This window comes from Tachyglossus aculeatus, chromosome 1 (assembly GCF_015852505.1).
Source record: "Tachyglossus aculeatus isolate mTacAcu1 chromosome 1, mTacAcu1.pri, whole genome shotgun sequence".
Taxonomy (NCBI): domain Eukaryota; kingdom Metazoa; phylum Chordata; class Mammalia; order Monotremata; family Tachyglossidae; genus Tachyglossus; species Tachyglossus aculeatus.
In genome coordinates this window covers 19,093,398-19,109,319 of record NC_052066.1, presented here as the reverse complement: position 1 = coordinate 19,109,319, position 15,922 = coordinate 19,093,398, and the positions used below count along the sequence as shown (strand labels likewise).

The window sequence follows — 15,922 nt, the reverse complement described above, 5'->3', positions numbered from 1 at the left end:
TAACAAATACCATCATTATTATTATAAGGTAATCAGGTTGTCTCACATGGGGTTTACAGTCTTAATCCCCATTTTCCACATGAGGTAACTGAGGCACAGAGAAGTGAAGTGACTTGTCCAAAGTCACACAGCTGACAAGTGGCGGAGCCGGGATCAGAACCCAGGTTGTCTGACTCCCAGACTGATATTCTATCCAGTGTGGCTTAGTAGAAAGAGCCCAAGCTTGGGAGTCAGAGGTCATGGGTTCTAATCCCGGCTCCGCCCCTTGCCTGCTGTGTGACCTTGGGCAAGTCACTTCACTTCTCTGGGCCTCAGTTACCTTATCTGCAAAAGGGGAATGAAGACTGTAAGCCCCACATGGGACAACCTGATTACCTTGTATGTACCCCAGTGCTTAGAACAGTGCTTGGCACAGAGTAAGTGCTTAATAAATACCATTATTATTATTATTATTATTATTATTATTATTATTATTATTATTGTCCACTAGGCTAGGCTGCTTCTCTTTTATGGTACTTAATATTTTACAATGTGTCAAACATTGTTCTAAGCGCTAGGGTAGAAACAAAGTAATCAAATCCCACACAGGGCTCAGTCTTAATCCCCATTCTACAGTTGATTTAGCTGAGGAACAGGGAAGTTAAATGACTTGCCCAAGGTCACAGAGCAGACAAGTGGCAGAGCCAGTCTTCGAACCCACTTCCTTCTGATTCCCAGGCCCAGGTTCCACCCGCTAGGCCATGCGGCTGTTTCCATTTTGTCCTGTTTCCATTCCATCGCTCAATAAATACGACTGAATGAACGAATTGTGTTCACATTTAGCACAAGAAGCAGCATGGCGTAGTGGATACAGAATGGGACTTGGAATCAGAAGGTCCTGGGTTCTAATCCCAGCTCTGCCGCTTGTCTGCTGTGTGACCTCAGGCAAGTCACTTCACTTCTCTGTGCCTCACTTACCTCATCTGTAGAATGGGGATTGAGATTGTGAGCCCCCCTGTGGAACAGGGACTGTGTCCTTCCCCAGTGCTCAGTAGAGTGTCTGGTACAGAGTAAGCGCTTAAGAAATACCATAATTATTATATTAGCTGTGGCTGCCTTCTGTTTCTCCCATTAGTGGTGGTAGTGGTGGTAGCGTAAAGTTCCTAGGGGATCAGGACTGCAGATTCCCAGAAGCCTACCACAATGTTCTGCACTCAGCAGAACCTCAATGCTCAGGAGATGATGATAATAATAATAATAATAATGATAATAATAATAATAATAATAATGGCATTTATTAAGCGCTTACTATGTGCAAAGCACTGTTCTAAGTGCTGGGGAGGTTACAAGGTGATCAGGATGTCCCAAGGGGAGCTCACAGTCTTCATCCCCATTTGACAGATGAGGTAACTGAGGCCCAGAGAAGTGAAGGGACTTGCCCAAAGTCACACAGCTGACAACTGGCGGAGCCGGGATTTGAACCCCTGACCTCTGACTCCAAAGCCCGGGCTCTTTCCACTGAGCCATGCTGCTTCTCCAGGACAAGCAAGGGTGAGGAGAGGAGAGGTGAGGTGAAGTGGAGAGGAGGGAAGGGGAGGGAAGGGGAGGGAAAGGGAGAAAAGGATATCAATCAATCAATCAATCGTATTTATTGAGCACTTACTGTGTGCAGAGCACTGGACTAAGCACTTGGGAAGTACAAGTTGGCAACATACAGAGACGGTCCCTACCCAACAGTGGGAAAGGAAGGAAGCTAGTTGTGGATACGGGATGCATTTAACAACTCTATTTTATTGTACTCTTCTAAGCGTGGCTCAGTGGAAAGAGCCCGGGCTTGGGGGTCAGAGGTCATGAGTTCCAATCCTGTCTCCGCCACGTCTGCTGTGTGACCCTGGGCAAGTCACCAAACCTCTCTGAGCCTCAGTGACGATGATGATGATGGTGTGCATCTGGGCACAGGATTTCCATGAAGAAATTTAAAGCTAAAAGATGGCAGTGCACCAAAACTCCTCTCTCCATATGGAAGTTCCTCACAGAACACCTTACATTGGCCACTAACTGTACGCCTCCCAGAAAGTGCCGCTCTAGCCAAATCAATATTATCTTCGTCCCCAAACCATAAAACCATAGGAAAATCTACATTTTTAGGTTTCTGAGTTAACACATCTTCTGGGAATGCACAGAAAATGACCCTGAACATGGAAATCGTTATCGTCCCATCTCCCTCCTACCATTCCTTTCCAAACTCCTTGAACGAGTTGTCTACACACGCTGCCTAGAATTCCTCAACAACAACTCTCTCCTCGACCCCCTCCAGTCTGGCTTCCGTCCCCTTCATTCCACGGAAACTGCGCTCTCAAAGGTCACCAATGACCTCCTGCTTGCCAAATCCAACGGCTCATACTCTGTCCTAATCCTCCTCGACCTCTCAGCTGCCTTTGACACTGTGGACCACCCCCTTCTCCTCCACACGTTATCTGACCTTGGCTTAGACTCCGTCCTCTCCTGGTTCTCCTCTTATCTCTCCGGTCGTTCTTTCTCAGTCTCTTTTGCAGGCTCCTCCTCCCCCTCCCATCCTCTTACTGTGGGGGTTCCCCAAGGTTCAGTGCTTGGTCCCCTTCTGTTCTCAATATACACTCACTCCCTTGGTGACCTCATTCGCTCCCACGGCTTCAACTATCATCTCTACGCTGATGACACCCAGATCTACATCTCTGCCCCTGCTCTCTCCCCCTCCCTCCAGGCTCACATCTCCTCCTGCCTTCAGGACATCTCCATCTGGATGTCCGCCCGCCACCTAAAGCTCAACATGTCGAAGACTGAGCTCCTTGTCTTCCCTCCCAAACCTTGTCCTCTCCCTGACTTTCCCATCTCTGTTGACGGCACTACCATCCTTCCCGTCTCACAAGCCCGCAATCTTGGTGTCATCCTCGACTCCGCTCTCTCATTCACCCCTCACATCCAAGCCGTCACCAAAACCTGCCGGTCTCAGCTCCGCAACATTGCCAAGATCCGCCCTTTCCTCTCCATCCAAACCGCTACCCTGCTAATTCAAGCTCTCATCCTATCCCGTCTGGACTACTGCACTAGCCTTCTCTCTGATCTCCCATCCTCGTGTCTCTCTCCACTTCAATCCATACTTCATGCTGCTGCCCGGATTATCTTTGTCCAGAAACGCTCTGGACATATTACTCCCCTCCTCAAAAACCTCCAGTGGCTACCGATCAATCTGCGCATCAGGCAGAAACTCCTCCCCCTGGGCTTCAAGGCTGTCCATCACCTCGCCCCCTCCTACCTCACCTCCCTTCTCTCCTTCTCCAGCCCAGCCCGCACCCTCCGCTCCTCCACCACTAATCTCCTCACTGTACCTCGCTCTCGCCTGTCCTGCCATCGACCCCCGGCCCACGTCATCCCCCGGGCCTGGAATGCCCTCCCTCTGCCCATCCGCCAAGCTAGCTCTCTTCCTCCCTTCAAGGCCCTGCTGAGAGCTCACCTCCTCCAGGAGGCCTTCCCAGACTGAGCCCCTTCTTTCCTCTCCCCCTCGTCCCCCTCTCCATCCCCCCGTCTTACCTCCTTCCCTTCCCCACAGCACCTGTATATATGTATATATGGTTGTACATATTTATTACTCTATTTATTTATTTTACTTGTACATTTCTATCCTACTTATTTTATTTTGTTGGTATGTTTGGTTCTGTTCTCTGTCTCCCCCTTTTAGACTGTGAGCCCACTGTTGGGTAGGGACTGTCTCTATGTGATGCCAATTTGTACTTCCCAAGCGCTTAGTACAGTGCTCTGCACATAGTAAGCGCTCAATAAATACGATTGATTGATTGATTGATTGGAAATAAAAGGAGAAAAAGTGGTAAAATTCTAGAAAATGAGCCCATTGGCTCAGTTAGGAAAAGGTGATTATTTTATACTTTTAGTACTGTAAGATATCTCAAAGCTGAGGAGCCTAAAATAATCTCAACTCAAAATGAAACAATTTCCAGTGCAGTATCTCCCTTCATTGCTACGAATATATTATTCATTTTAACTATATAGGGCAGAGCCAAGATTAATAATTTCATAGAGTATTAATGGATAAGAAGGTACAGAACTCTAAAGCTGCACAGGATAACGTTTAAATGTCCATTAAAGATTGAACACAACTTTTCCATGTCATTCCTTAACTGTAGTCACTGAAAAAAGGTGGTAAAGCATTTAAAACTGTTCAATGCTCTGTTTCTAATGGTTAGGTTTATCTCTGTAAATAGGTTAATGACCTTACTCTTAGAAGTTGTCTAGAAAATACATAAGCGCATCACACACACTGAAAACACTACTTTTGAGAGCCCTTGAAGGGCAACAGTGCAACAGGCTACAATATATTAACATAATGAATTGTGAGAATTGACAATGGTGCCGTGGGTAAAAACTTCCCTGCTTTATATTTGCTCAGTCAGCTTTGAATTTCCTTCTGAATGCTTAGCAGACAGCAGTGAAAGCGGCCTATTTTGCAGGCAAAGCAGTTCTTGGGGCTACTGCCTTCAGCAATTTGCATCAAAATGGAATAAAAAAAAATGGACTAGTTTTCCTCTCTTTCCCCGCTCCTACCGCTCACCCACGAGTTTTGTGGATTTTGTTAGCGATAGCTGGTCTTCTTCTCAATGCACTGAGGAGAGGAGTACGTTAATGTGTGTAGCGTGACTGTATTAAAACAAACATCTGCCCGGTGTTTCTATATTAATTCAGAATGCTTTTTAATTATCTCAGGAAATTACAAGGAGAAAATGTCCAATTTACTACCGAGCTGCTAGAATGAAATGAAAGGAACGGCAATAATTGCATAGCTGCCGCCCTCTGACAGACTTCTAGACTGTGAGCCCGCTGTTGGGTAGGGACCGTCTCTATACGTTGCCAACTTGTACTTCCCAAGCGCTTAGTACAGTGCTCTGCACACAGTAAGCGCTCAATAAATACGGTTGAATGAATGAATGATACTCACTGCACGCTGCACAATAAAGACCTTTATTTTTGACGTAGTTTCATTAAACTAGATGGCTGAACTTTTACCTGACAACTCCCTTATCGGGAACACAGATGGGTTCTGAACTGTAAAGTCGATCCTAAACTTGCCAAATAAAAACAAACCTAAGCACACATACAAGAGAATCTAGTGGAAAGGAACATTACACATAAGAGACGCGCTCCGTGATCTTGGCTACGTCACACATTCCTTATGCTCCACTTTCCGCATCAATTTCCTAATCAATTATAACTCTCTACCCACCTACTCCTCCTAGGGTATTTTGTGGACACATAATAATAATAATAATAATAATAATAATAATGGCATTTATTAAGTGCTTACTATGTGCAAAGCACTGTTCTAGGCACTGGGGAGGTTACAAGGTGATAGGTATACTTACATAAAGAGCCCTTAAAAGATGGTGCTAAATAGATGTGAGATTTTTATTTTGTTTTAACAGTGCTGCCTGCCTCAGGATTATGAACTGTTTTATAGTCGAGATTCAGATACAAGTCTTGACGTATTAGAATATGCTTTTCTCCATTATTTTCTATTTATTGTAAACAGTATTTCAGCCCCTTCTCCTGATACGTACACTGACATTAATCTTGCTAACCATTTTTTGAGGCCAAAAAAAGGCAATGGGAGGAATTTACATATATAATGATGCTATATATTTTTTTTTTCAAAACTGCACGAGCAACAAACCAAAGAACAAAAACCAGAAACTCAAATCTTGTAGTAGTCATCTTTTATTACCCTCGATTTCACTCCTTGGAAACGGCCTCGCTAAGGTAACCAATGACCTTCTTCTCACCAATTCCGACGGCCTCTACTCCATTCTAATCCTCCTCGACCGCTCAGCTGTTTTCGACACTGCGGACCATCTCCTTCTCCTTGAAACTTTATTCAACGTTGGCTTCACTGGCACTGTCCTGGCCTGGTTCTCCTCCAATCTCTTTGGCTGCTCCTTCTCAGTCTCTTTAGTGAGCTGCCCCTCTGGCTCCTACCTTCTGACAGTGAGGGTCCCTCAGGGCTCAGTTCCGGGTTCCCTTCTATTCTCCATCTATACCTGGTTCCCAGGATACCTCATTCGCTCCCACGGCTTTGACTACCATCTCTCGGCAGATGATTCTCAAATCCCCATCTGCAGTCCTGACCTTTCTCCTCTGCAGTCTCGCATTTCCTTCTGCCTTCAGGACAAAACTGCCTGAATGTCCCGCCAACATCTCAAGCTAAACATGCGCAAAACAGAACTCTTTGTCTTCCCTCCACTGTGGACAATACCACTACCCTCCTCCCTATCTCACAAGCCTATCCTTGACTCATCTCTCTCAAATGACCCACATATTCGATCTGTCACCAAATTCTGTCGGTTCTACCTTCATGACATCACTAAAATTGGCCTTTCCCCCTCTATCCAAACTGCTACTATGCTGCTCCAAGCACTTATCCTATCCCACCTCAACTACTGCATCTGCCTCCTCACTGACCTCCTTATAGTCATAATAATAATTTTGGTATTTGTTAAGCACTTACTATGTGCAAAGCACTGTTCTAAGTGCTGGGGAGGATACAAGGTGATCAGATTGTCCCATATGCGGCTCACAGTCTTAATCCCCATTTTACAGTTGAGGTAACTGAGGCACAGAGAAGTGCCCAAAGTTACACAGCTGACAAGCGGCGGAGCCGGGATTTGAACCCATGATCTCTGACTCCCAAGCGCGTGCTCTTTCCACTGAGCCACGCTGCTTCTCCTCGCTTCCTATCTCTCCCCATTCCAATCCAGACTGCACTCTGCTGCCCAGATCACTTTTCTTAAAAAAAAAAAAAAACAACCTTCAGTCCACCACTCCCCACTCCTCAAGAACCTCCAGTGGTTGCTCATCCAATCAGTCCATCAGTAGCATTTACCGAGCCCTTACTGTGTGCACAGCACTGTACTAAGCACTCGGGAGAGTACAACACAACAACCGACACATTCCCTGCTCACAATAAGCTTACATCCACCTCTGCATCCAACCGAAACTTCTTACCGTTGGCTTTAAAGCCTCAATCAGCTTGCCCCCCTCCTACCTTAGCCCACTGATCTTCAACAAAAAAGCTTATACACTCTGCTTCTCTATCACCAGCTGGCTCACTCCACTTCAATCTCATCTCCTGTCCCAAGGTGAACCGGGGTCTCCAGCGCTTAGAACAGTGCTTTGCACATAGTAAGCACTTAACAAATACCATTATTATTATTCACCGTCTCTGGTCAAATGTTATTTCAAATGCTACCTCGTGACTACCCGAGCCAGCAAGGCGGAACTCAGAAGTGCGGGTGGGAGTCCAGCCCCGCAACCAAAACCGCTTGACTGACAGGCCAAGCCGGGAATTCGGAAAGTGTTCCTGGCTCCTGTGCCAATTAAATTAGGGATGGAAGAGGGGGGAGGGCGGAGATTGGATAAACTGAGGCCAGAAGCTGGAATGACCTAGGAGCACAGGTATTAAATACCTGCGGCCTCTGACCTTCTGGGTAGCGGATGGAGACTGGCAACGGCCGGCTGTGGGTCACCTCTGCCCAGAGCGTGGGATGCCGTGGGACGGGTGAGCGAGTGTCCCGATTGTGGGGCCGGAAGCTAGGGCGCTTTTGCCATGGGTGTGTAACGCAAAAATGGATTCCTCCAGAGTGGGAAGCGCTGGTGAGTGGGAGCTAGCCGCCTCACCACATGCGAGCAAGACAAAAGTGAATTCCCGCTTCCCAGGTGGGAAGCGTTTGTGACGGAGACCTAGGTGTTTCACTTCGCACGAGTAATGCGTGAGTATATTCCTCCAGCCAGAAAGGCTCTAAAATTACTAAATAATCATATTCCTGCCCACTGTTGGGTAGGGACTGTCTCTATATGTTGCCAACTTCTACTTCCCAAGCATTTAGTACAGTGCTCTGCACACAGCAAGCGCTCAATAAAAACGATTAAATGAATGAATGAATTCCTGCCGAAAGAGGCCTCCCTAAAGGGAAGTTCAATTCTCCACGCCCTGAATGATCAAATAATTCAAATTGCCTCACGGAATAAATTTTGTATAAACCTCAGCCTTTCTTTTCCTGGTCTCTCTCACTCTTGCCGCACCGATTCCCGAAAGAAGCCATCCCCTGGTGACAGGTGCAGCACTGACCCCTTTCCCTTTGGCCTAAAACTCCCTCCCTCTCCATACCCGCCAGACCACCACTCTCCCCATCTTCAAAGCCTAAGGTCACATCTCCTCCAAGAGGCCGTCCCCTGGAGCCCGGGCTTGGGAGTCAGAGGTCGTGGGTTCTGATCCCGGCTCTGCCACTTGTCAGCTGTGTGTGACCCTGGGCAAGCCACTTAACTTCTCTGTGCCTCAGTTACCTCATCTGTAAAATGGGGATTAAGAGTGTGAGCTCCACGTGGGACAACCTGATTACCCTGTATTTACCCTATCACTTAGAACTGTGCTTGGCACATAATAAGCGCTTAAATACCAACAATACTAACTATTACTATTAGTAAGCACTCAACAAATACCAGTCATCATAATAATTATTATTAAGCCCTCTTTCCCCCCCAACTCCCTCTCCTCTATGTGTCATCTATGCCCTTGGCCCTATGATCTTTATTCAACCCAATAAACACTTAGTACAGTGCTCTGTACACAGTAAGCACTCAATAAATGATTGATTGCATGAATGAATGAACCCATCCTCAGTCGCACAGAATACATGTACATATCCATAAACTACTTATTTATATTAATATCTCTCTCTCTCTAAACCATAAGCTTCCTAATAATAATAATGGCATTTATTAAGTGCTTACTATGTGCAAAACACTGTTCTAAGTGCTGGATAGGATACAAGGTGATCAAGTTGTCCCATGGGGGGCTCACAGTCTTCACCTCCATTTTACAGATGAGGGAACTGAGGCCCAGAGAAGTGAAGTGACTTGCCCAAAGTCACCCAGCTGACAATTGGCAGAGCCAGGATTTGAACCCATGACCTCTGACTCTAAAGCCCGGGCTCTTTCCACTGAGCCACGCTGCTTCTCTTTTTGTAGGCAGGGCACGTGTCTACCAACTCTTCTGCTTAGCTTGTATCTACCCCAATGCTTAGTACAGTGTCTCACACATAGTAAGTGCATAGTAAGTCCTGTATATATGTATATATGGTTGTACATATTTATTACTCTATTTATTTATTTATTTATTTTACTTGTACATATCTATCCTATTTATTTTATTTTGTTAGTATGTTTGGTTTTGTTCTCTGTCTCCCCCTTTTAGACCGTGAGCCCACTGTTGGGTAGGGACTGTCTCTATGTGTTGCCAATTTGTACTTCCCAAGCGCTTAGTACAGTGCTCTGCACATAGTAAGTGCTCAATAAATACGATTGATGATGATGATGATGATGAATTGTACTCTCCCAAGTGTTTAGTACTGTGCTCTGCACATGGTAAGTGCTCAATAAATAGCACTGACTGATAGATTATTTGGAAAATTGTTCAAACTCAGAATCGGGTAGAGGTGTGGCCCGGCTACAGTAAGGAAGTGAACTAGGGAGCTTCTGGAGGTGCCTTTCAGGCTTAATGCTCTGGTTTTATTACATGTCACTCCCTGGATCAATGGCATTTCACATTATGTACACATCAATATATTATGTTGCTTCTCCTAACTACAGTTCATTCATTCATCCAATCAATCCCATTTATTGAGTGTTTACTGTGTGCAAAGCGCTGTACTAAGCACTTGGCAGCGTGGCTCAGTGGAAAGAGCACAGGCTTTGGAGTCAGAGGTCATGGGTTCAAATCCCAACTCCGACAATTGTCAGCTGGGTGACTCTGGGCAAGTCACTTAACTGCTCTGTGCCTCAGTTCCCTCATCTGTAAATGAGGACGAAGACTGTGAGCCCCACGTGGGGCAACCTGATCACCTTGTATCACCCCAGCGCTTAGAACGGTGCTTTGCACATAGTAAGCACTTAACAAATACCATTATTATTATTACTATTACAATATAACAATAATAGTGGCAGGGAATTTGGCGAACAACTCTCTTGTAGAGAAGCAGCGTGGTTCAGTGGAAAGAGCACGGGCTTTGGAGTCAGAGGTCATGGGTTCGAGTCCCAACTCCACCAAATGTCCCCACGTGGGACAACCTGATCATCTTGTATCCCCTCCAGCGCTTAGAACAGTGCTCTGCACATAGTAAGTGCTTAACAAATGCCATTATTATTATTATTATTATTGTAATGTATTCTCCCAAGCACTTAATCCAGTGCTCCAGGAAGCACTCAATAAATACCCATGACTGACTGATCAATCTTCCCTTTTCCTTCCAGTTCTTTCTTCGGGATGAGTGATTTTTCTGGGCATAATTCTCTCCATAAAGGCTCGCTTTTCCAGCTAGGATGAATGCTAAATTCTTAAACAATGGCGTCAAGCATCTAAAGATAGAGAAAGCCCATGAAATATATTAGGAGCTTACGGTGATGATTCCAGGATGATGCTATTCGCCTGGGTGGATGATGGAGATCTGTGATTGGCAAAAATGTCACTTGGGGAGGGATGGACTATGTGGTCAACTAAATGTCCGACTGAAGATGGTCGTAACCGGCTTCCTTCTTGGGTCAACGCAGAGTTGCGACTAAGTGAAGAAAAGACAATGATTAAAAATTAAAATAATAAAAAAGCTTCAATTATAACAAAGCCCCTAAGTGTTTTATAAATGACAAGTGTTACGTTGTTTGATAGAGTATCCTTCTTTGAAGCATTACACATTTTGATGTGTTATGGTTGAGTTTAAAAGCTCCTTCTCTAGAAAGTAAGCTTGTTGAGGGCAGGAAATGTTATTTATTATACTGTTCATTCAATCGCCTTTATTGAGCGCTTACTGTGTGCTGTACTAAGCGCTTGGAAAGTACAATTCGGCAACAGATAGAGAAAATCCCTACCCAACAGCGGGCTCACAGTCTAGAAGGGGGAAACAGACAACAAAACAAAACAAGTAGCCAGGCATCAATAGCATGACCATAAATGAACAACAGCATGTCTACACACGCTGTCTAGAATTCCTCAACACCAACTCTCTCCTCAACCCCCTCCAGTCTGGCTTCCGTCCCCTACATTCCACGGAAACTGCCCTCTCAAAGGTCACCAATGACCTCCTGCTTGTCAAATCCAACGGCTCATACTCTGTCCTAATCCTCCTCGACCTCTCAGCTGCCTTTGACACTGTGGACCACCCCCTTCTCCTCAACACGCTATCTGACCTTGGCTTCACAAACTCCGTCCTCTCCTGGTTCTCCTCTTATCTCTCCGGTTGTTCTTTCTCAGTCTCTTTTGCAGGCTCCTCCTCCCCCTCCTCATCCTCTTACTTTGGGGGTTCCCCAGGGTTTAGTGCTTGGTCCCCTTCTGTTCTCGATCTACACACACTCCCTTGGAGACCTCATTCGCTCCCACGGCTTCCACTATCATCTCTACGCTGATGACACCCAGATCTCCATCTCTGCCCCTGCTCTCTCCAGGCTCGCATCTCCTCCTGCCTTCAGGACATCTCCATTTGGATGTCTGCCCGCCACCTAAAGCTCAACATGTCGAAGAATGAACTCCTTGTCTTCCCTCCCAAACCTTGCCCTCTCCCTGCCTTTCCCATCTCTGTTGACAGCACTACCATCCTTCCCGTCTCACAAGCCCGCAACCTTGGTGTCACCCTCGACTCTGCTCTCTCATTTACCCCTCACATCCAAGCCGTCACCAAAACCTGCCGGTCTCAGCTCCGCAACATTGCCAAGAGCCGCCCTTTCCTCTCCATCTAAACCGCTACCCTGCTCATTCAAGCTCTCATCCTATCCCGTCTGGACTACTGCATCAGCCTTCTCTCTGATCTCCCATCCTCGTGTCTCTCTCCACTTCAATCCATACTTCATGCTGCTGCCGGGATTATCTTTGTCCAGAAACGTTCTGGGCATGTTACTCCCCTCCTCAAAAATCTCCAGTGGCTACCAATCAATCTGCGCATCAGGCAGAAACTCCTCATCCTGGGCTTCAAGGCTGTCCATCCCCTCGCCCCCTCCTACCTCACCCCCCTTCTCTCCTTGTCCAGCCCAGCCCACACCCTCTGCTCCTCTGCCGCTAATCTCCTCACCGTACCTCGTTCTCGCCTGTCATCATCAATCGTATTTATTGAGCGCTGTCCTGCCATCGACCCCCGGCCCACGTCCTCCCCCGGGCCTGGAATGCCCTCCCTCTGCCTATCCGCCAAGCTAGCTCTCTTCCTCCCTTCAAGGCCCTGCTGAGAGCTCACCTCCTCCAGGAGGCCTTCCCAGACTGAGCCCCTTCCTTCCTCTCCCCCTCGTCCCCCTCTCCATCCCCCACATTTTACCTCCTTCCCTTCCCCACAACACCTGTATATATGTATATATGTTTGTACATATTTATTACTCTATTTATTTATTTATTTTACTTGTACATATCTATTCTATTTATTTTATTTTGGTAGTATGTTTGGTTTTGTTCTCTGTCTCCCCCTTCTAGACTGTGAGTCCACTGTTGGGTAGGGACTGTCTCTATATGTTGCCAACTTGTACTTCCCAAGCGCTTAGTACAGTGCTCTGCACATAGTAAGCGCTCAATAAATACGACTGATGATGATGATAAATAAATAGAATTATAGATATATACATATCATTAATAAAATAAATAGAATAATAAATATGTACAAATATACACATGTGCTGTGGGGTGGGGTAGGGGGTAGAGCAGAGGGAGGGAGTAGGGGAGATGGGGAGGGGAGGAGGAGCAGAGGAAAAGGGGGGCTCAGTCTGGGAAGGCCTCAGATTGACTGGTTACGGACTTTGGGGTGGACCCGATTCGCCCCTCTCAAGCTGAGTGGCCACCTCCTCCCTCACTCTCCTCCCTCAGTACCAATTTTGCCTCGGATCAATCAATCAATCAATCAATCAATCGTATTTATTGAGCGCTTACTATGTGCAGAGCACTGTACTAAGCGCTTGGGAAGTACAAATTGGCAACACATAGAGACAGTCCCTACCCAACAGTGGGCTCACAGTCTAAAAGGGGGAGACAGAGAACAGAACCAAACATACCAACAAAATAAAATAAATAGGATAGAAATGTATAAGTAAAATAAATAAATAAATAAATAAATAGAGTAATAAATATGTACAAACAGGGAAGGAGGTAAGATGGGGGGATGGAGAGGGGGACGAGGGGGAGACGAAGGAAGGGGCTCAGTCTGGGAAGGCCTCCTGGAGGAGGTGAGCTCTCAGCAGGGCCTTGAAGGGAGGAAGAGAGCTAGCTTGGCGGAGGGGCAGAGGGAGGGCATTCCAGGCCCGGGGGATGACGTGGGCCGGGGGTCGACGGCGGGACAGGCGAGAACGAGGTACAGTGAGGAGATTAGCGGTGGACGAGCGGAGGTTGCGGGCTGGGCAGTAGAAGGAGAGAAGGGAGGTGAGGTAGGAGGGGGCGAGGTGATGGACAGCCTTGAAGCCCAGGGTGAGGAGTTTCTGCCTGATGCAAGGGGGTTCCTTGTATCTTCCTTGTATGTCTCGGATGCAAGGGGGTTCCTCTTGACAGCCAATTTCATGGTCAGAAATGCCGGGCAATAATATACCTAACCATGATTTATTCATTTCTATTAGTGTCTGTCTCCCCCTTGAGACTTGTGGGCAGGGAACTTGTCTACCAACTCTGATCTTACCTCTGATCTTACCCCCATCTTACCTCCTTCCCTTCCCCACAGCACCTGTATATATGTATATATGTTTGTACGTATTTATTACTCTATTTATTTATTTTACTTGTACATATCTATTCTATTTATTTTATTTTGTTAATATGTTTTGTTTTGTTGTCTGTCTCCCCCTCCTAGACTGTGAGCCCACTGTTGGATAGGGACCGTCTCTATATGGTGACAACTTGTACTTCCCAAGTGCTTAGTAGAGTGCTCTGCACACAGTAAGTACTCAATAAATACGATCGATTGATTGATTGATTACTGTATGCAGAGCATGGTACTAAGCACTTGGGAGAGTACCACAATAAACAGACACATTCCCTGTCCACAATGAGTACATATCTGTAATTTTACGTAGGTATCTGGAATGCATATTAATGTCTGTCTCCCCTTCTAGACTGTAAGTTTGTTGTGGGGAGGGAATGTGTTCGTTCCATTGTTATCGCGTCCTCTCCCAACCGCTTAGTGCAGTGCTCTGCACATAGTAAGCACTGAGTAAATATGACTGATTGATTGAGTGAAGGTCTCTGAGTTCTGACCAGGCCTGGGGGCCAAAAGTTAAGAAGGACCTGAGGCCTAGACTGTGAGCCCACTGTTGGGTAGGGACCGTCTCTATATGTTGCCAACTTGTACTTCCCAAGCGCTTAGTACAGTGCTCTGCACATAGTAAGCGCTCAATAAATATGATTGAATGAATGAATGAATGAATAGTTAACAAGGTTAACATTAATTAACATGAAGGCCTCTTTGTCCCAGCTCCCACTCCCTTCTGTGTTTTGTTTTGTTCTCTGTCTCCCCCTTCTAGACTGTGAGCCCACTGTTGGGTAGGGACCGTCTCTAGATGTTGCCGACTTGTACTTCCCAAGCGCTTAGCACAGTGCTCTGCACACAGTAAGCGCTCAATAAATATGATTGAATGAATGAATGGATCTGAGTTCTTGGATCGGTGACCTCTGGGCATCTGCTCATCTCTACGGCATTTCCGTTCATATCTTTCAATTATGCATTATGAATTGCTCATTTATTGATATTAATGTCCGTCTCCCCCTCTAGACTGTAAACTCGTCGTGTGCAGGGATCACTGCCGGGAAGCAGCATGGCCTAGTGGAAAAAGACTGGGCCTCGGAGTCGGAAGAGAGAGAGGAGGCAAGGAGGTCAGCGAGGGGGCAGATGCAGCAGGCCAGGTGTGTCTCTGTCACATGTCTCCTGTGTGACCTTGGGGAAGTCATTTCACTTCCTCTTATGCCTCAGTTACCTCACCTGTAAAATGGGGATAATAATAATGATGGTATTTGTTAAGCGCTTACGCTGTGCCAAGCTCCGGGAATCAAGACTTTGAGCCCCAAATGGGACAGGGACTGTGTCCAACCTGATTACCGTGGATCAATCCCAGTGCTTAAAACAGGGCTTGGCGCATACTATCAATCAATCGTGTTTATTGAGTGCTTACTGTGTGCAGAGCACTGTACTAAGCGCTTGGGAAGTACAAATTGGCAACATATAGAGACAGTCCCTACCCAACAGTGGGCTCACAGTCTAAAGGGGGAGACGGAGAACAAAACCAAACATACTAACAAAATAAAATAAATAGAATAGATATGTACAAGTAAAATAAATAGAGTAATAAATATGTACAAACATATAAGCACTTAATACTACTACTATTATTATTATTGCTATTATTATTATTATTATCAGCTAACTCGGCTTGTTGTACTTCCCTAAGCCCTTAGCTCCACGTGCACAACAAAATCCCAAAGCTCAGTACAGTGCTTGGCATGTGGTAAGCGTAAACCACAAGGGCTGAGAGAGACATGATCAAAGTCTCGGAAATCATGAAAGGTGTGGGCAGAATTGATGTTCCACAAACGCATGACACCACGGTGAGGGACCAGCTCCTAAAATCTCAGGATGGGGGATTTAATATACACACACACACACGTATATGCCAAGTGTCTATCCAGGAAGTGGTTAGGATTAGATGCTTCTCCAACAGAGCCCAGGTTCAGCCCCAAGTCAAGTCAGAGAAATGTTCTTTCCCCCACCATTAGATTGTAAACTCTCTGGCTTTTATCTCTACTGTCAATCAATCAATCGTATTTATTGAGCGCTTACTGTGTGCAGAGCACTGTACTAAGCGCTTGGGAAGTACAAGTCGGTAACACATAGAGACA

General features: G+C 46.1%; 1 protein-coding gene across 2 annotated transcripts in view; it reads right to left on the bottom strand.

The window, feature by feature from the left end:
• Nucleotides 1–15,922, bottom strand: part of PTPN4 (protein tyrosine phosphatase non-receptor type 4) — a 246,725-nt gene that overhangs the window by 48,772 nt on the left and 182,031 nt on the right. For both annotated transcript variants that reach the window (XM_038743503.1, XM_038743495.1), the window contains exon 14: nucleotides 10,479–10,637. In XM_038743503.1, coding sequence (XP_038599431.1) covers nucleotides 10,479–10,637 — 159 coding nt within the window. The remainder of the gene's footprint in view (nucleotides 1–10,478; nucleotides 10,638–15,922) is intronic.